The 25676-nt window shown below is 53.2% G+C and overlaps 2 protein-coding genes across 3 annotated transcripts in view; both read left to right on the top strand.

The window, feature by feature from the left end:
- LOC127571244 (sodium- and chloride-dependent taurine transporter-like) overlaps window positions 1–15624 on the top strand; it is a 51855-nt gene extending 36231 nt beyond the window's left edge. For both annotated transcript variants that reach the window (XM_052017466.1, XM_052017464.1), the window contains 6 exons: window positions 1475–1587; window positions 4327–4464; window positions 5164–5266; window positions 6941–7041; window positions 9624–9794; window positions 10933–15624. In XM_052017466.1, coding sequence (XP_051873426.1) covers window positions 1475–1587; window positions 4327–4464; window positions 5164–5266; window positions 6941–7041; window positions 9624–9794; window positions 10933–11085 — 779 coding nt within the window. In that variant the 3' untranslated portion in view covers window positions 11086–15624. The remainder of the gene's footprint in view (window positions 1–1474; window positions 1588–4326; window positions 4465–5163; window positions 5267–6940; window positions 7042–9623; window positions 9795–10932) is intronic.
- LOC127571252 (sodium- and chloride-dependent taurine transporter-like) overlaps window positions 1–25676 on the top strand; it is a 200858-nt gene that overhangs the window by 36175 nt on the left and 139007 nt on the right.

Below are 25676 nucleotides of genomic sequence, written 5' to 3' on the forward strand. Positions count from 1 at the left end.
CCGCGGAGAGCTCTCTGGGAGGTGATCCGAGACGGGCAGGGGGGGACCGCTCCTGGCCCCATTGCACTTCACGGTTCTAATGACTCATACTGCTGATGCCTGTGTGCGTCAGGCCTGTGCACTCCACTCAAGCTGCTTGTCTTGTTCATGGATTTCTTCTGTGTAAACATTCATGGAACTTAGATCTCAAACCGAGGCTGTTTGGAGATTTTTCTGTGTAAAACTTGTTATTGATTTGTCCTGATTTTGAACTCTTTCGATTCCCTCCCCACCTCCAACGTTGCCCAGTGCCCAAGAACAAAACGCACCATCGCAGGCCAGACGGTATGATCCGTAGAGGACAGTAAATCTGCTTTCCACTGGCGAACTGGACTTGATTCCCTGTCTGCAGTCCAATGTCCCTGAAACACTCAAGTGTTCACCCACAATTCCCAATCACCGAACCCACTCCCAACCCCCTCCCCATACTAACTCCCCCGACCTGCACCCGCCCCAGTTCCTACATACCACCCCGGTGCTCTCTGAGGGCAGGAGGGTGTTCCTGACACTCTGTCCAAACCAACCTGGTTACCATTTCCCTCCAATTCACCCCAGCTACGCTCGCACTGAGAGGTTGTGGCTCAGTCCCTCCTCTCTCCTCCCCTCCCGTCAACTTCAACCTGACGCCCCTTCCTTCCCAACACCACCCCCGTACAGCTCCCCGAACCATCAAGGATACCCGCCTCTTTCCCAGTTGCTGAGTCACCTGCTGTGCTGTAACAGTGACCCCACTCTCACGCACGCACACACATGCGCGCGCACACGCACACCATTACTTGCACTGTTTGTTTCTTGGAGAATGATCATAATGTTAAAACAGAACTTGCAATTTTTGCCGACCTTTAAATCCAGCAAGAGGAAGGTGGTGGTAGAATTTTTTGGGGGGATTTGCGCATCTTCACACATTCTTTGTTGGACATTTTGCTGTGGGTTTCTGGAACGTTCCTTGCCCTACAACTTCCGGGGAGAAAGTTTAATGACTTTCCTTGAGGATTGGAATAAAGGCACAGAGGAAGAAGTTTGAGGGGTGGGGGTGCACACTGCCGGCTAAAACCCAAGGACCCCCTCGTCACTGACGTCTCCTCCTTGAGAGTGGCCCAGCATCGAGGCACAGGCCTTTCTGCCTACTGCTGTGTGCTGGCCTCGGTGCCCTACTCGAGCGATGCTGTGCCGAGAATGGGGAAAGGGGAGGGGGCGTTCCATTAATTGTAGATTTGCTTACCCCCCCCCCCCACCCCAACCGATGGGAGTAATCGTCAGGCCGCATGCAACTTTGTTTTAAGAGATTCCGCTGTGATTTAATGTGCTTGTATTTTTGTTAACATGCAAATGCCTTATCATTTAGTGCCTCTCGTCCCCCTCCCCTCTCCCAACCCCACCCCCTTTTATTTCTCCCTCCTCCCCACCCCCCATCTTTCTGCATTGCCTCCTCTAGGTCCTGGTCTGGCATTCATCGCTTACCCTAAAGCTGTGAGCTTGATGCCTTGGCCTACATTCTGGGCTGTCTTGTTTTTCGTAATGCTCCTTCTTCTTGGATTGGACAGCCAGGTCAGTTTCCACTGTGTCTCTCTCGTGGTTTAGAGGAGGGGGGAGTGTTGAGGGGGGGGCTTCCCTCTCTCTCTCCCTCTCTCTACCTCTCTCTCTCTCTCTCTCCCCCACCCTCTTTCTCTCTGCTCATGAACACAGACCTTCCCCCATGGGGATCTCTGCCATCATCAGTGCTTGGCTCCTGTGCCCCTCGCCGAGGGAGGGGCTGGGGGCACGGAGATGGGGGTTGGGTTGGGTTGGAGGGTGGGGGGGTTGGCGTTACCTGCACTGGGAAGTGAGCAAGCCCAGGGCACGCCCCGCCACGGATGGTGGGGGGGGAATTTGCGGACGGACAGCGAGGCGGTTCCCGCCTCCACTCTCGCTAGCGTGGCTGCCCGCCGGGCTCCCTCACGCGCGCATCTCCGGGTCGTGTGAGCTCCCACACGCATGTTTGATTTGGCACGCGCCTGCCCACACGTTTCTGGATCAGGCGCGTGCCTTTTGCCTCTGCGTGTCACACGCGTTTCTTTGGGTCACGCGTGGCCCGTGTTCTCCCCACACCCGTCCTTTTCTGGCACGTGGCCAGCATCGTCTCTGGGTCCTTGTGCCCACACGCGTGTCTCTGCATTGGCACATGCATTGCACACGTATCCTCGTGCTTGTGTCTTTCCTTTGTAAGTTGCTACCTGCACGTGGGTGCATCTGAGCGCCGTGCAACCCTCGGACACGGATATCTTGGGTGTGTGTGTGAGATTCTCTCGGTGTGTAATGGGTCTGCAGCCCACCTCCACACTCAGGACGATCTCTCTTCACCAGGATGGTCCACGAATGGCTCACTCCTGCCGACCACAGCCTCGCTCACGGCCACAGCTTTGACCTCTGGGCAGCGCCCCAATCTAAACAATCACCTGACCCCACTGGTCTCTGGTGCCCTGCATGCTGCTCCACTGACGGAGAACAAGCAGTGAATGTGCAAGCATTTTTGTTCATCAAGAGGAGGGCTGTGTTTGCCCGTCTTATCCAACCGAGCTCCCTCCCCCATGGGGGAGGAGGGCAGAGAGGATGGCATCTGCAAGGGACCTGAGGGGGTGGTGAACCAGAGGAGGTGGGGTGTATAGTCCTGGTGACTGGTCACCTGAATGTGTCCTGTCACCTGGGCGTGTGTACCTGGAGAATGTTCCAGAGATTTGGCATGTGGGTTAATTATTGTTGATCACATCCTGTTTTGTGTGCGCGTGCGTGTGCGTGTACGTGTGTGCGTGTGCGTGGTTAGTTAGCCCTTGTCAGATTTGCATTCGTTCCTCAGTGGTGGGGAGATTTGCCGATGTATTGGAAGTTTTAACGTGACCTCAGAGAGCAGCCTACGACGTCCCTTCCCATCTCCCATCTGAGGGCTGGGATGTGGGTCCCTCAACCTACAGCGGCTTACCCGCGATGGTGCGTTCCCCAGCTCCTCCCACCAACGTCCAGCCCCATCAGGGGAGAGAGACCACACTAGGGTGTGGGACCTCCCAAGGGGAGAGGGAGGGAGAGTTCTCTGGGGAGACAGTGGAGAGACACTACCCCAGCCTCGCACAGTTGCTGGGAGTCTCCAGACCACACCCTGGCCGGACCCCTGATGGGCACTGGGTGCTCCCGGAAGATTTGAGAAACTCCAGTTGAGTGTTTACACACTGTCAGGCGTCAACTGTGGTCAGAGTCTAACCCACATCTCTTGGGGAAATAAAAGACCTTTCACACACATGGCTGTATGTAATATTGACTTACAGGTGTGCCTCTGACAAAAGACTGATTAGCAGAACGAATTTGTACGTTTTAGCCTTGAACTCACCGAGACAAAGAGGGTTCAGGCGCTCCAACTGTTACCCTCTGCTTCCTGGAAACATCACTGGGGAATGTGGGAGAGTCTCCCACAGAACAAACTGTAAAAGCACTCTGGAAAACAGATAATTCATCCGCAACACTTGAGAATACCTGGGAGTGTGTGATGGAACAGTGTGGAGGGAGCTTCACCTGTGTCTGACCCTGGGAGTGTGTGATGGGACGGTGTAAAGGGAGCTTCACCCTGTGTCTGACCCTGGGAGTGTGTGATGGGACGGTGTAGATGGACCTTCACTCTGTGTCTGACCCCGGGAGTGTGTGATGGGACAGTGTGGAGGGAGCTTCACTCTGTGTCTGACCCTGGGAGTCTGTGATGGGACGGTGTGGAGGGAGCTTCACTCTGTGTCTGACCCTGGGAGTCTGTGATGGGACGGTGTGGAGGGAGCTTCACTCTGTGTCTGACCCTGGGAGTGTGTGATGGGACGGTGTAGAGGGAGCTTCACTCTGTGTTGAACCCATACTGTCCCTGCATTGGGAGTGTGTGACGGGATGGGGATCTTTCTTTTCCCAGCAGGGGGAGGCAGTACTTGGTTTTGTCCCCTGTTGTCTGACAGGATTGGTGCTCTTGCCCTCACCCTCGAGAAATCCTTCCCTCCCTCCACCCGTTCCTTGACCTGGCCACCCTACACCTCACTGCACTGTCCCCCACCCCCCCTCCCCCCCGTGTCCAGACTCCCGGCCTCTCCTGCTCCCACCTTTGTCCAGGATTCCAGCCGTCAGCAGATGACGTGATGCCTTCTGCAGTTGACTTACCCTGTGCTGGCACTGACCCTTTGTCTGGCGGGAGGGAAGGAGGGTCACGTGTGGTGGAGGGGTGGGTGGGAGTTGCCTGGGGTCGAACCTCCCACTGACCTTTGTGTGTCTGACCTCTGGCCGCAGTTCGTGGAGGTGGAAGGGCAGATCACGTCATTGGTTGACCTCTACCCATCCTTCCTAAGGAAGGGTTACCGGCGGGAGATCTTCATTGCTCTGACCTGCACACTCAGCTATGTGTTGGGCTTGGCCATGGTGACCCAGGTGAGTGCACCCCCCACCAGTGAACAGCCCCCATCCCCACCCTCCCCAGTCACCGGGGGCAGACGGAGGTCTCTGGGTCTCAGGTCAGGAACTTCTGAGGGAGGCTTCCGAATTAGTGATCCCTTTGGGATCAGAGAGGGCGATGGAGGGAGGGGACGGGAGGAGGGATGGAGTGTTGTAGAGGAGGGAGGGAAGGGAAGGGCATGGGGGGAGGGTGGTGGGAGAGATTTGGAGGGATGCAGGGGGATGGAGGGAGGGGACGGGAGGGTGGTGGAGGTTTGGTGATGTAGGGAGGGATGGAGGGAGGGGGACAGGAGGTTTAGGTGGAGGATAATCGCTGAGGGTTGAAGGGAGGTGGAGTGTAGGGGCAGGGATGGAGGGTGAGTGGGATAGGAGGGGGCGAGGGTGCGGTGATGGGGAGGGATGTAAGGGCGGGGTTGCAGAGAGGGAGGGGAGGGGAACCTGTCAAAATGAAACAAGCCGCAGATACTGGATCTATAATAAAATCAGGAAGTGCCGGAGTCTGTCAGCAGGTCGGGCGGTTGCCTGGTCTCCAGGTGACTGCGAACGGTTGGAGAACGTGGACAGAGGGATGTGGGAGTTGGGAAATGCAGAGCAGGAGGGGAGGGTAGATCCAGCACGTTGGGAGTGGAAACCGGTTACCTTCACCCTGAGACTCACTGTGTTTTCCCTCGGCAGGGAGGGCTGTATGTGTTCCAGCTGTTCGATTACTATGCAGCCAGCGGCATGTGCCTTCTCTGGGTCGCGTTCTTTGAATGTATTGCAATAGCGTGGGTGTATGGTGAGTGTCCACGTCCGTACACTGCAGACACTCAGACCGTCACTGACAGTTCACCGTCCCCACCGGTACCGTACCCTGGTGTTATACAGTGCCAGACCCGTCCCCACTGGTACTGTACCCCAGTATTATACAGTGACAGACCCGTCCCCACCAGTACTGTACCCCAGTGTTATACAGTGACAGACCCGTCCCCACCAGTACCATACCCCGGTGTTATACAGTGACAGACCCGTCCCCACTGGTACTGTACCCCGGTGTTATACAGTGACAGACCTGTCGCCACCGGTACCGTACCCCAGTGTTATACAGTGCCAGACCCGTCCCCACTGGTACTGTACCCCAGTATTATACAGTGACAGACCCGTCCCCACCAGTACTGTACCCCAGTGTTATACAGTGACAGACCCGTCCCCACCAGTACCATACCCCGGTGTTATACAGTGCCTGACCCGTCCCCACTGGTACTGTACCCCGGAGTTATACAGTGACAGACCCGTCCCCACCGGTACCGTACCCCGGTGTTAATCAAGGACTGACACAGATAGGAAGGGTGCCCTCTTTCACAGACTGCCTCTCCCGACAGTTACAGTCACTGAATTGACTTTCCCGGTTCTAATTTTACATCCTTTATGTGCTGGGTGCTGTGGTGAATTTTGCTGAATAGATTGTGTCCTTTCGGCATGTTCCTGCAGCTGCCTCTGCCCTTCATATATGGCCCTCTCAACACTCTATCGGTGTTTAACACTCCCCGTTATAGATAAGTCTCGTCCCTGGGGCGCTGGGCTCTCTCGGATGTATTTTTAACAACAATTTCATTTATTCTGGTGGTGATTTTCTGTCAGACAATCAGTCAGCCACCTCCAGCTTCATCGCTGTTCATGGTAGGTCAGTGTAAGATGTGCCGTGCAGAATGCAGGCCATTCTGCCCCTCTGCTTGGTGCTGGGGATTCTGTCCCATGCCAGCAACCTCCCACCCCCCTTAACTCCTTGCCCCTCCCTTCCCTTCTTCCCTTGACCCCTCCCTATTGGAGGGAGCTCTGCAATGCTCCCAGGACAGTTTCTCCTGAATTCCCAGTTGGGTCTGTGGTCCCCGATTGCGTTTCCTCCACTTGGAAACATTTTCCTCCCCACCCCCACCCCTCATCTGATCTGCCCACCAGTCCTGACCAGACCCACCATTCCCATCTCCCCCACCCCACCTCCCGACTCCTTGTCTCCCTGTCGCCTCCGAAGCTTTGTCCTCTCGCACACCCATCACCCTGGAACCCTTTTACCTCTTCTCTCCCCCCAACCCTCGAACCTCCCCGACCTTCACCCCTCAACCCTCAACCCTCCCCAACTCTCAATCCTTCCAAACTCTCAACTCTCTCCAAACCATCCCTGACCCTCTACCCTCTTTGACCCTGCCTGTCCCTCCACCTCCCCGACCCTCAGCCCCTCTACCCTCCCTCTCGAGCCCTCGTCCTTGCCTGCGTCCCAGTCCATAATCCATTCCACTTCGGTGGTCCAGGGACAAGTGAAGGTCCCGTGAATTTACCGGCGCTCCACAAATGCCCGCAGTTGCCTGACCTCCCGCGCAGTGTGGAAGTGTTGGCACCGGGTTCCAGAGGAGCACCGGGGTCTCAGAGACGGGCGCTCCCCGGTGACTGATGCTGGTCTCAAATCTCCCAACAGGAGCTGAAAACTTCTATGATGCAGTGGAAGACATGATTGGGTACAGACCGGGGCGTTGGATGAAGTGGAGCTGGGCCGTGATCACTCCTTTCCTGTGCATGGTAAGTGAAGGCCAGGGGGGCGATTCCCAGGGAGCAGAATGTCACTGGTGGGAGGTGGGAAGCACAGCTGCACAGCAAGATCCCACGGGAATGAAGTGAGTCATTACTGGCTCACTGGTTAAACAGTCGACCACACTTCACACAGGACCAATATCACTGTCACAGCAGGGTCAGAGAGTGTGGGGGCTGTACCGTGGGAGGGGCAGTGAGGGACAGTCCGTCTTGCCGGCAGGCGGCGGGGGGGGTCCCCGGTGGAGGTCTCTCTACGAGGGAGTCCTCCCGCTGTACGTCGGGGACCTGGGGTGGAGGGTGTTGCACCGGGCGGTACCGTGCAACCGGTTCCTGAGCCAGTTCACCGGCACCCCGGCCACCTGTCACCTCTGCGGCCGGGAGGAGATGGTGTACCACGCGTACGCGGAGTGTGAGAGGTTGCAGCCCCTCTTTGCGCATCTGTGGGGGCTGCTGCTTAAGTTCTGGCTGCACTTCAGCCCGGCGCTGTTGGTTTACAGGTACCCAGTGTGGCGAGGGGAGGGGCACACGGAGGATCTCCTTGTGGGTCTCCTGCTGGGCCTGGCCAAGCTGGCCATCCATGGGACGCGGCGACGGGCGGCTGAGGGTTCCGGCTGGTCCGCCTGCCTGCCCGTCTTCCGTGCTTACGCGCGTGCGCGGGTGTCTTTGGAGAGGGAGCACGCGGTCTCTGTGGGCACCCTGATTGAGTTCCGCTCGGTGGGCCCCTCAGGGGATCGCGTGTGTCGTGGACGATACAAACGTGGTTCTTATTTGAAGTGTCGCGTGTTGCGTTAGCAGGTGTAGCGTCGCGTGTGTGTTTCATTAGTATTAGTTTGCATTCTCTACCGTAGTATGTCGTTGCGTAGTTTCTTCTTTTCTGTATCAGATGTCGTGTATTGACACTGGTTGTCCTTTTGTAGTGCTTTTAGTGAATAAACGTTATTTTAAAAAAAGGGGCGGTGAGGGAGCATCTCTCTTTCTTGCTGGAACATACCTTTACTGAGATTTATGAAATATCTCTGTGTCCACCATACCTGACCTGAAGTCTCACCCTTTAATCTACTTTTCAAGCCAACTGCCTTTACTTGTTTAAACCCAAGGAATTCTCGCACACCGAGGCCATTGTCTCTCTCTGTCCCTTTTTCTTGAACGTTTTGTTCACTGTTTTTGCCACTTACGGTCAGTACCTGTCCCGTGTTGTTACTGATGGAGCTGCATCCCCAGGGTTACTGACTGACCCCACTGAGTCTCGCTGTTGAGACACTGAACTTTATAGCGTTCTACAGCACAGCAACAGGCCCTTCGGCCCACCGTGTCTATGCCGACCATCATGCCCATCGATACTAACCCCACCTGCCTGCACTGATCCCCTCTCCCTCTATGCCCTGCTCATTCAGGTACCTGTCCAGTTGCCTCTTAGATGTTGTTCCTGTTCCTGCCTCCACCTCCTCCTCTGGCAGCCAGTTCCAGATACCGACTACTGTGTGTAAGAAACATTTACCCCTCAGGTCCCTCCCTCTCACCGTAAACCTTTGCCCTCTAGTTTTACACACCCCCAGCATGGGAAACAGACACTGGTTATCTACCCTATCTACGCCTCTCATAGTTTTATGCACCTCTGTAGTCATCCCTCAGCCTCCTTCGCTCCAGGGAAAACAGTCCCAGCCTGTCCAGCCTCTCCTTATAACTCAAGCCCTCCAGTCCTGGCAACGTCCTGCCCCCTCTCCAGCTTAATCACATCCTTCCCATAGTGTGGTGACCAGAACCGCACACAGTGCTCCAAGTAAATGGATGACTTCGCTGAAAACGGCGTCACAGGTAGACAGGGTGGTGAAGAAGGTGTTCGGCACTCTGGCCTTCATCACTCAGGGCACTGAGTACAGGAGTTGGGATGTATGTTGTACAAGATGTCGGAGTATTGTGTTCAGTTTTGGTCCCCCTGCTATAAGAAAGATGCCGTTAAGCTGGAAAGTGCAGAGGAGATTTATGGGGATGTTGCCGGGACTCGAGGGACTGAGTTATGGAGAGAGGTTGGGCAGGCTGGGGCTTTATTCCTTGGAGCGTAGGAGAATGAGGGGTGATCTTATAGAGGTGTATAAAATTATGAGGGGCATAGATAGGGTGAATGCACAGTCTTTTTCCCAGGGTTGAGGAATCAAGAACTAGAGGGTACAGGTTTAAGGTGAGAGGGGAAAGATTTAAAAAGGACCTGAGGGGCAACTTGTTTCACCCAGAGGGTGGTCCGTATATGGAACGAGCTGCCAGAGGAAGTGGGTTGAGGCAGGTACATTGACAACATTTAAAAGATACTTAGGCAGGTCCGTGGATAGGAGAGGTTTAGAGGGATACGGGCCAAATGCAGGCAAATGGGACTGGCTTAGATGGGCATCTTGGTCAGCATTGACCAGTTGGGCCGAAGGGCCTGTTTCTGTTCTCTGTGACTCTATGAGTGCGGATGAACCAACATTTAGTAAAGCGTGATGTCCTCCGCTGCGGGAGGGAGGGCAGGGCTGCGGGTGGACGTGGCGGGGACCGGCAGTGACCAGATGTTCTCTCCTTGACCCCACCTGCAGGCTTGCTTTGTATTCTCTCTGGCCAAGTACACCCCGCTGACCTACAACAAGTCGTACAAGTACCCCGACTGGGCGGAAGGCGTGGGCTGGCTGCTCGCTCTCTCCTCCATGATCTGCATCCCCCTGGTGGTGGTGGTGAAGGTCATCCATTCGGACGGGCCGATAATTGAGGTAGGTCACTCCTGGGGTGTGGGTGGGTGGGTGCCATTCAACAGGAACCGGGGGCCACGCGACGACTCGCACCTGGTCACAGGGAGATCTGATCAGGGAGATCCACCGGAGCAGCCTGTTAGTCAGGGGAGGTCGGCCAGTTGGGGGAGGATCTGGTGGGTGGGGACATGGTGGGTGGGGTCTGACCAGAGTGGATGCACAGGCAGATGTGCTGGTCAGGATGCTGACCTACTGGTGGAGGAGATCCACTCAGGATATCTGGTGGTCAGAGAGAGATCTGGTGGTCAGGGAGAGATCTGGTAGTCAGGGAAGGATCTGGTGGTCAGAGAGAGGGATCTGGTGGTCAGGGAAGGACCTGGTGGTCGGGGAGATCTGGTCAGTGAAGAATCTAGTGGTTGGGGAGATCTGGTGGTTAATAGGACCTGGTGGTCAGTGAAGGATCTGGTGGTTGGGGAGATCTGGTGGTCAGTGAAGGATCTGGTGGTTGGGGAGATCTGGTGGTCAGTGAAGGAGCTGGTGGTCGGGGAGATCTGGTGGTCAGTGAAGGATCTGGTGGTTGGGGAGATCTGGTGGTCAGTGAAGGAGCTGGTGGTCGGGGAGATCTGGTGGTCAGTGAAGGAGCTGGTGGTCGGGGAGATCTGGTGGTCAGTGAAGGATCTGGTGGTCGGGGAGATCTGGTGGTCATTGAAGGACCTGGTGGTCAGTAAAGGATCTGGTGGTCGGGGAGATCTGGTGGTCAGTGAAAAATTTGGCAGTCAGGGGGAGATCTGCCTCAACACCTCCATCCAGCGGAGAGCCGGGCAGATCTCCCTCCTGCTCTCTGGAGGGAAGTGTGTAATCACACTCCTGTATCCAGCGACCTTGCACGTTACAAACCTGCCCCAGCGTTGGCCTGCCCCGTTCAAAGGGTGGGCGTCACCAAGGGGACAACTAGATGGGACGGTTCAGGGAAAGTAGCTTCCCCTGTGGAGGAGGGGTGCAGGGGGACACCTGAGGGTGAGGGCCTTCACCCCTCCTCGCCGCCAGAACCGGCAAATTCACAGCGCATCGCTTCCCACCGGGAACTTGGCGCGGGCGGGCAGGCTCTTGCTGTGTGCTCTAATCTTAACATCTCCCTTCCCTCCCCCCCACCCACCAGCGGATAAAGTTGCTGACAGCACCCAAGGGAGAAGGAAGGAAGCCAAAAGACTTGGCACTTGATGCTGAAGCAGTTGTTCCACTCAGTCCCAATGGGACTGCTGGAAGTGACGGAGGAAAGCCACCTCAAATAATTATCGAGACTGCAATGTAAGCTCTCTATGAGAGACTAAATTTGTGTTTTTTTTTTGACGAACTCTAGTCTTTGTAGGACCAGTTCCCTCTCTCCCCACCCACCCAACCCCCCTCGCCTCGTCCATTCACAGCAGCCGGTCTGAGCCCACTGGTAACGACGGAATCGACCCATGGACTATCTCGCCCAAGCGGTCACTGGAAGCCCCTCCCTCCTGTCCACACGCTCAGCCGCTTCTCGTGGTCCCCAAAGGGGGAGGGTCCGGTGGGATTTGCTGGGATTTTACCTTCCTGTGCACCCCCCCCCCCAACACTGCAGCACAGCCCACACTCCCCCTCCCCATACTCACCCCCAAACCTCGGGGTGTACCGTAGAGACCTTGCAGGCTCTTGCGGGTCTGTTGTGGATGGGATTGTCCCGCCAAACTGATGGGGAGACTCTCCATAGGGAACCGACCGTTCCAATCTCTCCCCCCACACCCCCAGCCCCTCCTCCCCTCCCCCCCCCTTTAGCCCTTATATTTCACTGGGGGGGGGCGTGCAATATTTTTGAAGAACAGAGATTCGGCTCCCAACACATTCTGTGCAGGAGTCTGCTCTGCTTCCTCACCTCCTTGTGCCCCCTCCCCTCCCCATTCACCATCTCCCACCACCTCCCCCATTCTATCTCCCCTTCCCCCTCTGGCACCCTCCTCCTCCCTCCCCTCCCAGCGATCAAGGGGAGTGCTCAGATCCCACACAACACTGGACCAAGCCCCTGTAAATGGCAGGATCCCACACCAGGAGGTGGTCTGGGTGGAGGCTGTTTCGTGAATGGCATGCAGTTGGTAGATTTACAAAAAGCTTCAAAAAAAATATGTTGCACAATGTTTTAAGACTTTTGTGTGTGTGAGTGTGTGTGTGTGTGTGAGTGTGTGTGTGAGTGTGCGCGTGTGTGTGGTTAATGGAATAATTTTACATTGTACCTGTGGCTTTTTGTAACAACGATCATTGTGTACATGATCCCAGCATCAATATTATAGGGAGTTTGAGGAAGATTTTAAAACCCTTGTCATTTATTTTTTGTATGGAGCATATTTTTCAACTTGTAACACCTTTGTGTTAACCTGTTGTAGGTTTATATTTTACTGAGAAGCATTGAAAATGTTGCAGCTTAACAGTGCTACCTAGTCTGTCACTGGATCCCAGAGTACGTCAGGAGTGTTTAAAGACAGTCTCTCTCTCTCAGTCTCTCTCTCTCAGTCTCTCTCTCTCAGTCTCTCTCTCTCTGTCTCTCTCTCTCAGTCTCTCTCTCTCAGTCTCTCTCTCTCAGTCTCTCTCTCTCTCAGTCTCTCTCTCAGTCTCTCTCTCAGTCTCTCTCTCTCAGTCTCTCTCTCTGTCTCTCTGTCTCTCAGTCTCTGTCTCTCAGTCTCTCTCTGTCTCTCTCTCAGTCTCTCTCTCTCTCAGTCTCTCTCTCTCTCAGTCTCTCTCTCTGTCTCTCAGTCTCTCTCTCTCAGTCTCTCTCTCTCAGTCTCTCTCTCTCACTCATTTTCTCCTTTTCACTATTCACTTGTTCTCTCCCTCCCTCCCCACCCCACTCTCTCTCACTCCCTCTCCCTTCCCCCTCTCCCTTCCCCCCTCTCTCTCCTGTGAGACTCACCTCAATCTCCCCTTGATTGGAACAGTTCTAGCCGGCGGCTCGCCCACACCCCAACAACTGCCGCCCACCACCCCCCACCACCAACCCCCAGATCCGGAATGTGAACGGATCGAATCCTGGGCCAATGTTAAGCCCTCGTCCCGCACGGAACGTTGTTATCCGGTCCCACACAGATGTGGAGTTAATGCTGAGGGAGGGGCAGTGACCCATCACAGAGTGCCCCACCCCCCCATATCCCACATCAGAGGGAGGGTTCTGCCCCCCACGGTGATGGAATCCCTGGGATCTGCCTGTGTCCCAGACTCTCCTGATTACAAAGTAGGTCCCATCGCCCACCCCTGCTCATCCTGCCCGAGGGAGGGTCACCATCCCGGGGGTAGCCAGCAAAATGTCCGAAGAGTTTAAAATGACAGTTGGAGCCCCAAAGGAAACCTGGTGCCTGGGTAGCTCAGGACAGTCTGAAAAACGTCTCCTCCCACAGTATCTGAGGGGTGTGGTGGGGTGGGGGGAGATTTAGCCCCCTCACCGGTGATCTATGATCTGGTCTGGCCCAGAGCTGAACCACACCCAAACAGCTCAGGTCTCACAGAGGGTGCTTCCCCCAACACCCAGACAGCTCGGGACCCACAGAGGGAGCTCTCCCCCCCAACACCCAGACAGCTCGGGACCCACAGAGGGAGCTCTCCCCCCCAACACCCAGACTGCTCAGGACTCACAGAGGGTGCTTCCCCCAACACCCAGACAGCTCGGGACCCACAGAGGCTCTCCCCCCCAACACCCAGACTGCTCAGGACCCACAGAGGGAGCTCTCCCCCCCCCCCAACACCCAGACAGCTCGGGACCCACGGAGGGAGATCCCCCCCGCACCCCACACACCCAGACAGCTCGGGACCCACAGAGGGAGCTCTCCCCCCCCAACACCCAGACAGCTCGGGACCCACAGAGGGAGCTCTCCCCCCCAACACCCAGACAGCTCGGGACCCACAGAGGGAGCTCTCCCCCCCAACACCCAGACAGCTCAGGACCCACAGAGGGAGCTCCCCCCCCCAACACCCAGACAGCTCGGGACCCATCGAGGGAGCTCCCCCCCACCGGGCAGGGCTGACATTCTGTCCTGATTCTTTATCTCCCGGTGTGCGGGGCCCAATCGGAGTCGGATGCAGTGTCCCAGGGCGGTGCGAGGGGTCCGGTCTGGGCGGATCGGGAGATTGGAGGAGGACAGGGTGTAGTGAGCTCGATGTCCAGTCACGGTGCAGACCAGCTGCAGCTCCTGTTCTCCTGTGGGAGGTGGAAGGTGAGGGAGTGTCTGCATATGCCCCCGCCAGTTTGACTGTCAGCAGGAAGGCCGAGTGTGTGCCTCGATGAATGATTAAACCGCCAGGGCAGGGGGCCAGCCAGGCAAGTCATCAAAGGAACAATTTACAGAGAGGGAGCAGGAAGCTGCTGTTCAAATAAAGCAGGCAATGCTGAACCAGCCCGAGGGAGCAAGGTCTGAGGCTGGGCCTCAACCCTCATCCCTACCCAACCCCCCCCCCCCCCCCCCCCCCAAAACATCCGGCCTTGAGCCTTGTTCACCTTCCCAGTATCCCTGACCCCCTTCCTTAAGAGTGAGTCTTATAGGTGGTACAGGTGCATGTGCGCGCACACACACACACACACACACACACACACACACACACACACACACACACACACACACACACACACACACGCGCGTGTAGGCAGGTGTGGACACAGGCAGGGACAGTTGCACAGAGGGGGAGATGGGCAGTCAGAGGGACTCTGTCCAATGTGTGCCATTGAAAACTTCCTTGGCAGAAGGATAACTGTACTGTGGGTGCCTCTAAATGCAGCTAACACTACACTGAACCTTACAGTGTTATAAAAGAATTTGCTGCTTTGATTAATTAAATTGAGTTATTAATGCAAGCTTCATTGCTGTTGCTGTATTTTCAAATCTGTGCTTGTGGATACAGAGACCCATGCTGATGTGATGTTGCTCTGACCCAGGGAGAAGTGAAAGCCCCGGTCTCTTCCTCTGTAAATACAGGCACCCCAGAGCTTCACTGCATTTTAACTCTTGTGTTTTTTTTAATGTGTCAAGACTACAAATTGCAATCTTAGATACCAAACACTTTTCCTAGTGAATAAGCTTTGAAAAACAATGCATTTTTTTTTATTTACGGAAACATTGAGTTCTCCGAATTCGACAAGTTCGCTGGTAATTTTCTCAATTTCTGTAGAATTCATTTTGATTTCATGGCAGGAACTTTCACCCTGGGCCGTCCCGCCTTGTCCTTCGGTGAAGTGTTGGGGAGGGTTTGCAATGGTGACCATGGTCCCGTTGCTCCACCCTCAACTCAACCTGCAAGTGGGAAGCATTTTCGTCCTCAATCAGAGGATTCCCCTCCCTCTCCCCATCCCCTGTCCCCAGCCCCCACCTCTCCCTCTCTCTCTCACTTTCATTCCCTCCTTCCCTTTCTCCCTGCCATCCTTTCCCCCCACCTTCTGCCTCTTGTCCCCACACTCCCCCTCGCCTCCACACCTTCACTCTCTCTCCTCCCACACCCTGGGAGACTCTGGGACACCCACCTCAGTGGTGCAGGGGTTGTGGTGAGTGGGGTGTAGAGGGGGTGTCTGGTTGTCCTGGAGATGCTGTCTAGGGGCCGGTTCCTGTCCACGTCTGTCTGATCCCCACCGTTTTGCTGTTCTGAACCTAGATCCGGTTCAACTTTTAGCAGTTTGCAGGTTTTTTTAGAAAGATAAACAATATAAAAGATATGTATTTATATGATACGGTATATTCATGTGTCATGTGCTTTCTTAGGTGACAGTTCGAATTGTATTAGAAACTTTGATCTTGTACTGTGTGAGTAAATAAAAACATAAAAAATTAATAAATGTTTACAGTTTTCACTGAAACTTCCAGTCGTCAGTAATTTCTTTCTGTACAACTCAGTCACAGGGAGGGGCGGTACTGAGGGAGGGTCACACTGTGGGAGGGGTTGTACTGAGGGAGAGTTGCACTGTGGGAGGGGCTCAGATGGCGTTGAGTCTTTGGAAGAGAGGGTATGAATGTAGAGGAGGGTATGACAGATAGTCAGCATGGCTTTGTGCGTGGTAGATCGTGTTTAATGAATCTTGTAGAGTTTTTCGAGGAGGTTACCAAGAAAGCAGATGAAGGAAAGGCTGTGGATGTGGTCTATATGGACTTTAGTAAGGCCTTTGACAAGGTCCCACATGGGAGGTTAGTTCAGAAGGTTCAGGCATTAGGTATCCATGGAGAGGTTGTAAACTGGATTCAAAATTGGCTGCGTGGGAGAAGACAGAGAGTGGTAGCGGATGGTTGTTTCTCAGACTGGAGGCCTGTGACTAGTGGTGTGCCTCAGGGATCTGTGCTGGGGCCATTGTTGTTTGTTGTCTATATCAATGATCTAGATGATAATGTAGTAAATTGGATCAGCAAGTTTGCTGATGACACTAAGATTGGAGGCGTTGTGGACAGTGAGAAAGGCTTTCAAAGCTTGCAGAGGGATCTGGACCAACTGGAAGAATGGGCCAGAAGCTGGCAGATGGAATTTAATGCAGACAAGTGTGAGGTGTTGCATTTTGGAAGGACAAATCAAGGTAGGACACACACAGTAAATGGTAGGGCACTGAGGAGTGCGGAGGAACAAAGGGATCTGGGAGTTCAGATACATAATTCCCTGAAAGTGGCGTCACAGGTAGACAGGGTTGTAAAAAAAGCTTTTGGCATCCTGGCATTTATAAATCAAAGTATTGAGTATAGGAGTTGGGATGTTATGGTGACGTTGTATAAGACATTGGTGAGGCCAAATTTGGAGTATTGTGTGCAGTTCTGGTCACCTAACTATAGGAAGGATATCAGTAAGATTGAAAGAGTGCAGAGGAGATTTACTAGAATGATGCCGGGTCTTCAGGAGTTGAGTTACAGGGAAAGATTGAACAGGTTAGGACTTTATTCCTTGGAGCGTAGAAGAAAGAGGGGAGATTTGATAGAGGTTTACAAAATTATGAGGGGCATAGACAGAGTACATGTGAGTAGGCTCTTTCCACCTAGATTAGGAGAGATAAGTACGAGAGGACATGGCTTTAGGGTGAAAGGGGAAAGGTTTAGGGGGAACATTAGGGGGAACAGAGAGTGGTGGGAGTGTGGAACGAGCTGCCATCTGATGTGGTAAATGTGGGCTCACTTGAGTTTTAAGAATAAATTGGGTAGATACATGGACGGGAGAGGTCTGGAGGGTTATGGACTGGGTGCAGGTCAATGGGACTAGCAGAATAAAGTTTCGGCACAGACTAGAAGGGCCGAATGGCCTGTTTTCTTAGCTGTAGTGTTATATGGTTCTATAGTATATATGACAAAGTGTAGTCCCAGAGAAATAACATGAAGCTTCTGTGTTGCCAGAGGTGACGGGGCCTGTTCACCTCAGCAGTTGTCCAGGCAGCAGGTCTTGGACAGGAATGGGCTGACCCCTGCCTCAGTGCTTGGACCAGTGGGAGGTCAGCCCAGAGCCTTGTCCCGGGATCAAAGGGTCCACGTTGAAAGGTCACACACTGACCTGTTTAGGGCAGTTAGAGTCCTTGTGAAGCGTGAGCTGGAGATACCAACCCAGAGGTGTAGTGTGCAGAGCTGCTGCCTCACAGCGCTGGAGACCCGGGTTCGATTCCCACCTCGGGTGCTGTCTGTGTGGAGTTTGCACGTTCTCCCTGTGACCGTGTGGGTTTCCCCCGGGTGCTCTGGTTCCCTCCCACATCCCAAAGACATGCAGGTTGGTGGGTTAATTGGCCGCTGTAAGTTGCCCCCAGTGTGTGGGTGAGGGGTAGAATCTGGGGGTAGTTGGTGGGAATGTGGGGAGAATGAAATGGGATCAGCGTAAATGGTGGTTGGAGGTCAGCATGGACTCAGTGGGCCGAAGGGCCTGTTTCTGCGCTGTATCTCCCTCTACAACATAAAACTCCCCATCATTACCTCTGTAACACATGCCGCTGGTTTCCTGATTCCTACCGTTCCCCACGTTAGCACCACTGTGTGGGGGTCCACAGACAGACCCCACCAACGTTTCCTGCCCCTCCTGGGTTCTCAGCTCCACCCAAATGATTCTCCCGGCTGTTCTGAGCTCAGCTCCCTCCTTCCCGCTGCCTCAGTCCCACCGTTTAATATCAGGGTAAGTCTGCCTGCTTTTCAAAGTGACCAACGTCGGAAAGTAAATATTCCAGGGGTCAGACTTTGCAGCCAAATCTCTGAAATGGAGATTACGTTGAACCCATTTATTTCTGTTTGTTCCATTTATTCACCTGCCCTGTGACAAACACTGCCTGCATTTGGATAGCGACCCCTCACTGTTGGACTTGGGCATTTTCCCAGCTCTGACTCCTGATGCTGATTGGAGGTAGACTCTCACACACGCGTGTGTTGTCTGCGTGTGGTCTGCGTGTGTGTGTTTGTGCGTGTATTTGTGTAAGTGGAACATTTGTGTGTGTATGCATGTGTGTATGTGTGGTACATTTGTGTGTGCACACGTGTGTGTGTATCTGTGTGCGTGTGTGTAGTGTGTGCATGTGTGTGTGTTTGTGTGTGTGTGCATGTGTGTATGTGTGGTACATTTGTGTGTGTGCACACGTGTGTGTGTGTATCTGTGTGCGTGTGTGTGTGTGTGTGTTTGTGTGTGTGTGCATGTGTGTATGTGTGGTACATTTGTGTGTGTGCACACGTGTGTGTGTGTGTCTGTGTGCGTGTGTGTAGTGTGTGCATGTGTGTGTGTGTGTTTGTGTGTGTGTGCATGTGTGTATGTGTGGTACATTTGTGTGTGTGCACACGTATGTGTGTGTATCTGTGTGCGTGTGTGTAGTGTGTGCATGTGTGTGTGTTTGTGTGTGTGTGCATGTGTGTATGTGTGGTACATTTGTGTGTGTGCACACGTGTGTGTGTGTATCTGTGCGCGTGTGTGTAGTGTGTGCATGTGTGTGTGTGTGTGTGTTTGTGTGTGTGTGCATGTGTGTATGTGGTGCCTTTGCATATACGCATGTGTGTGTGTGTGTGTGTGTGTGTGTGTGTGGACTATCACTTCCTAACACACAGGGTACACGCCCACGTCTTACCGTGAGCTGGCATTGACTCGATGGGCAGAAAGGCCTGGAGCTGTGGAGCCACAGGCTGAAGAGGTTAATGTGCAGGACCTGGAGCGACACCACGACCCAGTGAGAGGTGAGAGCATGTCTGGTGTCACACGTGGTGGGTGACTGACCCCTGGGACAGGCAGTGGCTGGAGGGAGGGCTCTTCGGCGGGGGTGGCTTCACCGCCGACGGGCAGAGCACCAATGACCGGCAGGAAGGGGGAGCAGGGCAGGCTCAAGGACTGTGAACACGTGTGGGAGGGTCCCTACAGGAATAAAAATAGCCGAAAGATAAGAGAATGAAGAGCAAAGGTCGGGGTTCACACACGTTGCAGATAACTGCGAATCCGGGGGGAGAGCTGAGGCTACAGCAGCAACAGTGTGCGTCAGCCGCACAGCAAGACTCCGGCGGGAGACCAAAAACCAGCAGATGCTGCAAATCCGAATCAAAAACACAGACCTCAAAACACACGGCAGGTCAGTCAGTGCTGGCAGTGAGGGAAAAAAGTGAAGCCACAGGGTGACCCTCCCTCAGTACTGCCCCTCCCACAGTGTGACCCTCCCTCAGTACTGCCCCCCCACAGTGTGACCCTCCCTCAGTACTGCCCCTCCCACTGTGACCCTCCCTCAGTGCCCCTCCCACAGTGTGACCCTCCCTCAGTACTGCCCCTCCCACAGTGTGACCCTCCCTCAGTACTGCCCCTCCCACAGTGTGACCCTCCCTCAGTACTGACCCTTTTTGTTATTATAAACATTTATTCGCTAAAAGCACTACTAAAAGGACAACCAGTGTCAATACACGACATCTAATACAGAAAAGAAGAAACTACGCAACGACAGAACGACTGTAGATAAAGCAAGCTAATACTAACAAAACACACACGTAACACTACACCCGCTAACGCAACACGTGACACTTCAAATACGAATCACATTTGTACCGTCCACAAAACATGTGATCCCCTGAGGGGCCCATCGAGCGCGGAATTGAACCAGGGTTGTGACTGCCCTGGTCACCACCCCCCTCCTGCCCCCCTGACATCACACCTGAGCATATCCACCCCTCGCCCTGCCGGGTCTGGTCACCACTGGGGCAGGGCAGACACGGGCCTGTGTGTCCACTGAAGTTCCAGATGACCATCAGATAACAGGAGCAGAATTAGGCCATTCAGCCCATCAAGTCTGCCCCACCATTCAATCATGGCTGATTTTCTTTTCAACCCCATTCTCCTGCCCTCTCCCTGTAACCCTGAATCCACTTACCAATCAAGAACCTGTCAATCTCTGCCTTAAATACACCAAGTGACTTGACCTCTACAGCCGTCTGTGGCAACAAATTCCACAGATTCACCACCCTCTGGCTGAAGAAACTCCTCCTCACCTCAGTTTTACAGGGCCACCCCTCAAGTTGTTGTCCATCAGTGAGGGGGTGGGGACAGGGATGTGGGTCTGTGATGGGTGTGATGTGACAGAGACCGCACACCCCCCAGGCTCACTCACCCTGCCTTTAGACGTAAAACCAAAGGACTGGGACCCTGGTGGGTGGACCACAGCAGGAGAAAGGGGCTGTGGAGGCTGCTGAATCGTAGGCCTACACAACACAGAAACAGGCCCTTCGGCCCAACTCATCCATGCTGACCAAATGCCCATCTAAGCCAGTCCCATTTGCCGCGTTTGGTCCATATCCCTCAAAACCTTTCCCATCCATGGACCTGTCCAAATGTTTTGTAAATGTTGTTAATGTACCTGCCTCACCCACTTCCTCTGGCAGCTCGTTCCATATACGGACCACCCTCTGGGTGAAAAAGTTACCCCTCAGGATCCTATTAAATCTTTCCCCTCTCATCTTAAACCTGTTCTTGATTCCCCAACCCTGGGGAAACTGTGCACACACATTCACCCTATCTATGCACCTCGTGATTTTATACACCTCTGTAAGATCACCCCTCATTCTCCCTCCAAGGAATAAAGTCCTTGCCTGCCCAACCTCTCCCTATATCCTGAGATCCTTTGGAGAATTGTGTTCAATAGGCAGTGTGAGCCCATCAGGGAACTGCCTACAAGGAGAACATAGAACATAGAACACTACAGCACAGTACAGGCCCTTCAGCCCACAATGTTGTGCCGACATTTTATCCTGCTCTAAGATCTATCTAATCCTTCCCTCCCACATAGACACATGAATGATAGAAAAATAGGGGGCTATCTTAAATGTCCCTAATGTATCTGCCCCCACAACCTCTGCCAGCAGTGCGTTCCACACACCCACCACTCTCTGTGTAAAAAAATTACCCCTGACATCCCCCTTATACCTTCCTCCAATCACCTTAAAATTATGTCCCCTCGTGTTAGCCATTGTCGCCCTGGGAAATAGTCTCTGACTGTCCACTCGATCTATGCCTCTTATCATCTTGTACACCTCTATCAAATCACCTCTCATCCTCCTTCTCCCCAAAGAGAAAAGCCCTAGCTCACTCAACCTATCCTCATAAGACATGCTCTCCAATCCAGGCAGCATCCTGGTAAATCTCCTCTGCACCCTCTCTAAAGTTTCCACACCCTTCCTATAATGAGGCGACCAGAACTGAACACAATACTCCAAGTGTGGTTTGACCAGAGTTCTATAGAGCTGCAACATCACCTCGCGGCTCTTGAACTCAATCCCCCGACTAATGAAGGCCAACACTCCATACACCTTCTTAACAACCCTATCGACCTGCATGGCAACCTTGAGGGATCTATGGACGTGGACCCCAAGACCCCAAGGAACAGATGGATCTAGTCATCCTCTTATTCTTCACATACGTGTAGAACGCCTTGGGGTTTTCCTTGATCCTACTCACCAAGGACTTCTCATGCCCCCTTCTAGCTCTCCTAAGTCCCTCCTGCTACCAAGTAACTCTCCAGAGCCCTGTCTGATCCATGTTTTCTAAACCTCAGGTAAGCTTCTTTCTTCCTCTTAAAAAGATATTCTGCATCTCTTGTCAACCACGGTTCCTTCACTCTACCATCCTTACCCTGCCTCAATGGGACAAACCTATCCAGAACCCCATGCAAGTATTCCTTAAACAACCTCCACATTTCCGCTGTGCACTTCCCCAAGAACATCTGTTTCCAATTTACACTCCTGTTCCCACCTAATAGCGTCATAATTCCCCCCTCCCCCAGTTAAATACTTTCCCATATCGTCTGCTCCTATCCCTCTCCAAGGCTACGGTAAAGGTCAAGGAGTTATGGTCACTGTCTCCAAAATGCTCTCCCACCAAGAGATCTGAAACCTGACCAGGCTCATTGCCCAGTACCAGGTCCAGTACAGCCTCTCCTCTAGTCGGCCTGTCCACATACTGTATCAGGAATCCTTCCTGTACACACCAAACAAACTCTGCCCCATCTATCCCCTTTACACTAAGGAGGTGCCAATCAATATTAGGGAAGTTGAAATCACCCATGACAACAACCCTGTTATTTTTGCACCTCTGCAAAATCTGCCTCCCGATCTGTTCCTCAGTGTCTCTGCTGCTACTGGGGGGTTCTGTAGAATACTCCCAATAGAGTGATCGCTCCCTTCCTGTTTCTGACTTCCTCCCACACTGACCCTCCAGGACATCCTCCCTTTCTACAGCTGTGACACTGTCCCTGGTCAGCAAAGCCACTCCCGCACCTCTTTTACCTCTGTCCCTTTTGAAACATCCAAACCCCAGAATATCCAGCAGCCATTCCTGCCCTTGTGACAGCCAAGTCTCTGTAATGGCCACAACATTCATCACCCTTGTTCCTGATACTTCTTGCATTAAAGTAGACGCACCAGCCCATCTGACTGACTGGAAATTTTGCCCTTTCAACTGTCTATCCTTCCTCACATTTTTTCTACACTCTGCATCTACTTGTACACTAAATGCACCAACCTCTGGTTCCCATCCCCCTGCCAAACTAGTTTAAACCCTCCCCATCAGTTCCAGCAAACCTGCCCGCAAGAATATTGGTCCCCCTCCAGTTCAGGTGTAACCCGTCCTTTTCGTACAGGTCATACCTTCCCCAGAAGAGATCCTAATGATCAACAAATCTGGAACCCTGTCCCCTGCACCAATTTCTCAGCCACACCAAATCATCCTATTCTTACCCTCACTGGCACGTGGCACAGGCAGCAATCCAGAGATTACTGCCCTCAAGGTCCTGCTTTTCAGCTTCCTACCTAGTGCCCCATATTCCCTCTTCAGGACCTCATCTCTTTTCCTACCTATGTCATTGGTACCAATATGTACCACGACCTCTGGCTGTTCACCCTCCCCCGTCAGCATGCTGTGGACCCGATCCGAGACATCCCTGACCCTGGCACCAGGGAGGCAACATACCATCCGGGAGTCTCTTTCACACCCACAGAATCTCCTGTCTGCCCCCTTACTATGGAATCCCCTGTCACTACCGCCCTCCTCTTCTCCCCCCTTCCCTTCTGCACCACACGACCAGGCTCAGTGCCAGAGACCTGGTCACTGCAGCTTTCCTCTGGTAGCTCAAGCCTCCCCAACAGTATCCAAAGCGGTATACTTGTTATTGAGCAGAACGGCCACAGGGATACTCTACACTACCTGCCTATTCTCCGTCTTTCTCCTGACAGTCACCCAGTTACCTGCCTCCTGCAGCTTCAGAATGACTGCCTCCCTGTAGCTCTTACCTATGTACCCCTCGTTATCCCCTAGGAGCTGAAGGTCATCCAGCTGCAGCTCCAGTTCCCCAACATGGTCTGTAAGGAGCTGCAGCTGGATGCACCTCATGCAGATGTAGTTATCGGGAGACTGGAACTCCCACATCTCACAAGCTGAACACACCACTGACCCTGGAGCCATTCTCACTGCTCTGTCCTGGCACTAAAGGGAACGCCAAAGCAAGAAAGAAACTTACCAGAGACTTATCTTTGACGCTTCTCGCCGGCCTCAAACACCCCCCCCCCCCACCTCCTCACCCCCCTTCCCCCCACCCCCCCCCGGGGGCAATTTACGGCGGCCAATTAACCCACCGACCCACACGTCGTTGGGATGCGGGAGGAAACCGGAGCACCTGGAGGAAACCCACGCGGTCACAGGGAGAACGTGCAAACTCCACACAGGCAGCGCCAGAGGTTGGATCGAACCCGGGTCTCTGGGGCTGTGAGGCAGCGGCACTACCCGCTGTGCCACTGTGCTGCCCTAATCTACTTACAAGCTTGACAAACCAAGTAAGCAGCAATAGTGTGGAAGGTGCATTCATGGAGTGTGTTCGGGTTTGTTTCCCAGTGCAGTATGTTGATGGTCCAAAAAGGCAACAGGCAATGTTGTGCAGTGATAAAAGGTTCAATAATACTCAGGTAGCTCAAGGATCTTTGGGGAAGAGTGATCATAATATGACAGAATTTTAAGTCAAGATTGAAAATGAGTTATTTCAATCAGAAACCAAGGTATTAAATCTGGACAAAGCAGTTTAGGGAGGTATGGGGTGAGAGTTGGCTCATAGATTGGGAAAGGACATTAATAGTAGCTACAATAAACAAGGAAAGGCCAACATCTGGAGAACTGATGGATCGTTTACAGCAAGTATATCCCTCCGAGGCACAAATTCCCAATGGGAATAGTGGCCCAGCTGCGGCCAACAGCAGAAGCTATAGATAGCACCAGATCAAAGGACAAGCGTAAAGTGTTGCCAAAAAGAGCAGTAATCTTGGGAATTGGGAAAATGTCAAGAGCTGAGCAGAGGAAGACCTGGGCAGTGATAAGGACTGGGAAAGTAAGTGTGAGATCATGAGAAAGGCAATATGCAGGAAGCATTCTAAAAAAATCTTCTGTAGATATGTAAAAAGGATCAAAAGTTAACGTCTGTCTCCTCCTGACTGGGGTAAGGGAAGTTACATTGGGGAATAAATGGATTGGAAAGGTGTAGAAGGTTATGGGCCAAACGCAGGCAAGTGGGACTAGCTTGGATGGCGCATCTTGGTCAGCATGGACCAGTCGGGCCAAAGGGCCTGTTTCCATGCTGTATGACTCTATGGCTCTTTCAGAAAATAGCAGGGAAATGAAACAACTATTTCGTGTCTGCCTTCACAGAAGAAGATACAGAAAAGCTCCCAGAACAAGTCTAGGGTAGTGATGAGCTGAGACAAATTAGCTCTGGTAAAAAAATGATCACATTGGAGAAACTAATGAGAGTAAGTTCAATAAATAGAGTCACAGAGTCTTACAGCACAGAAACAGGCCCTTCGGCCCAACTCATTGATGCTGACTGTGTTGCCCAGCGAGCTCGTCCCATCTGCCCGCATTTGGCCCACAGCCCTCGAAACCTCTCCTATCCATGGACTTACCTAAATGGCTTTTAAACGTTGCTAATGTGTCCGCCTCAACCACTGTTCCTGGCAGCTCATTCCAAATATGCACCACACTTTCTGCGAAGAAGCTGCCCCTGATGTCCCTTTTAAATCTCTCGCCTCTGATCTTAAACCTACGCCCTCTTGTTTTTAGCACCCCCTCCCTGGGAAAAAGACTGTGTGGTTTCACCCTGTCTATGCCCCTCATGATCTTATACACCTCTATCAGGTCACCCCTCAATCTCCTACGTTCCAGGGAATAAAGTCCTTGTCTACACAACCTCTGTAACTCAGGCCCCAAGTCCAGGCAACATGCTGGGAAATATTTTCTGCACTCTTAGGCCCAGGGTTCAATGACTTGCATCCAAAGCTTTAGAAACAGGCAGCTGTGGAGGGAGTGGCTGCACTGATTCCAAATTTAGATGGATTTTAGAACAGTTTCCACATTTTGAAAGGCAGCAAATGCAACCCCACTGTTCAAGAAAGAGAGAGAGTGAGCAGGGAA

Source organism: Pristis pectinata, chromosome 6 (assembly GCF_009764475.1).
Source record: "Pristis pectinata isolate sPriPec2 chromosome 6, sPriPec2.1.pri, whole genome shotgun sequence".
NCBI classification, from domain to species: Eukaryota; Metazoa; Chordata; class Chondrichthyes; order Rhinopristiformes; family Pristidae; genus Pristis; species Pristis pectinata.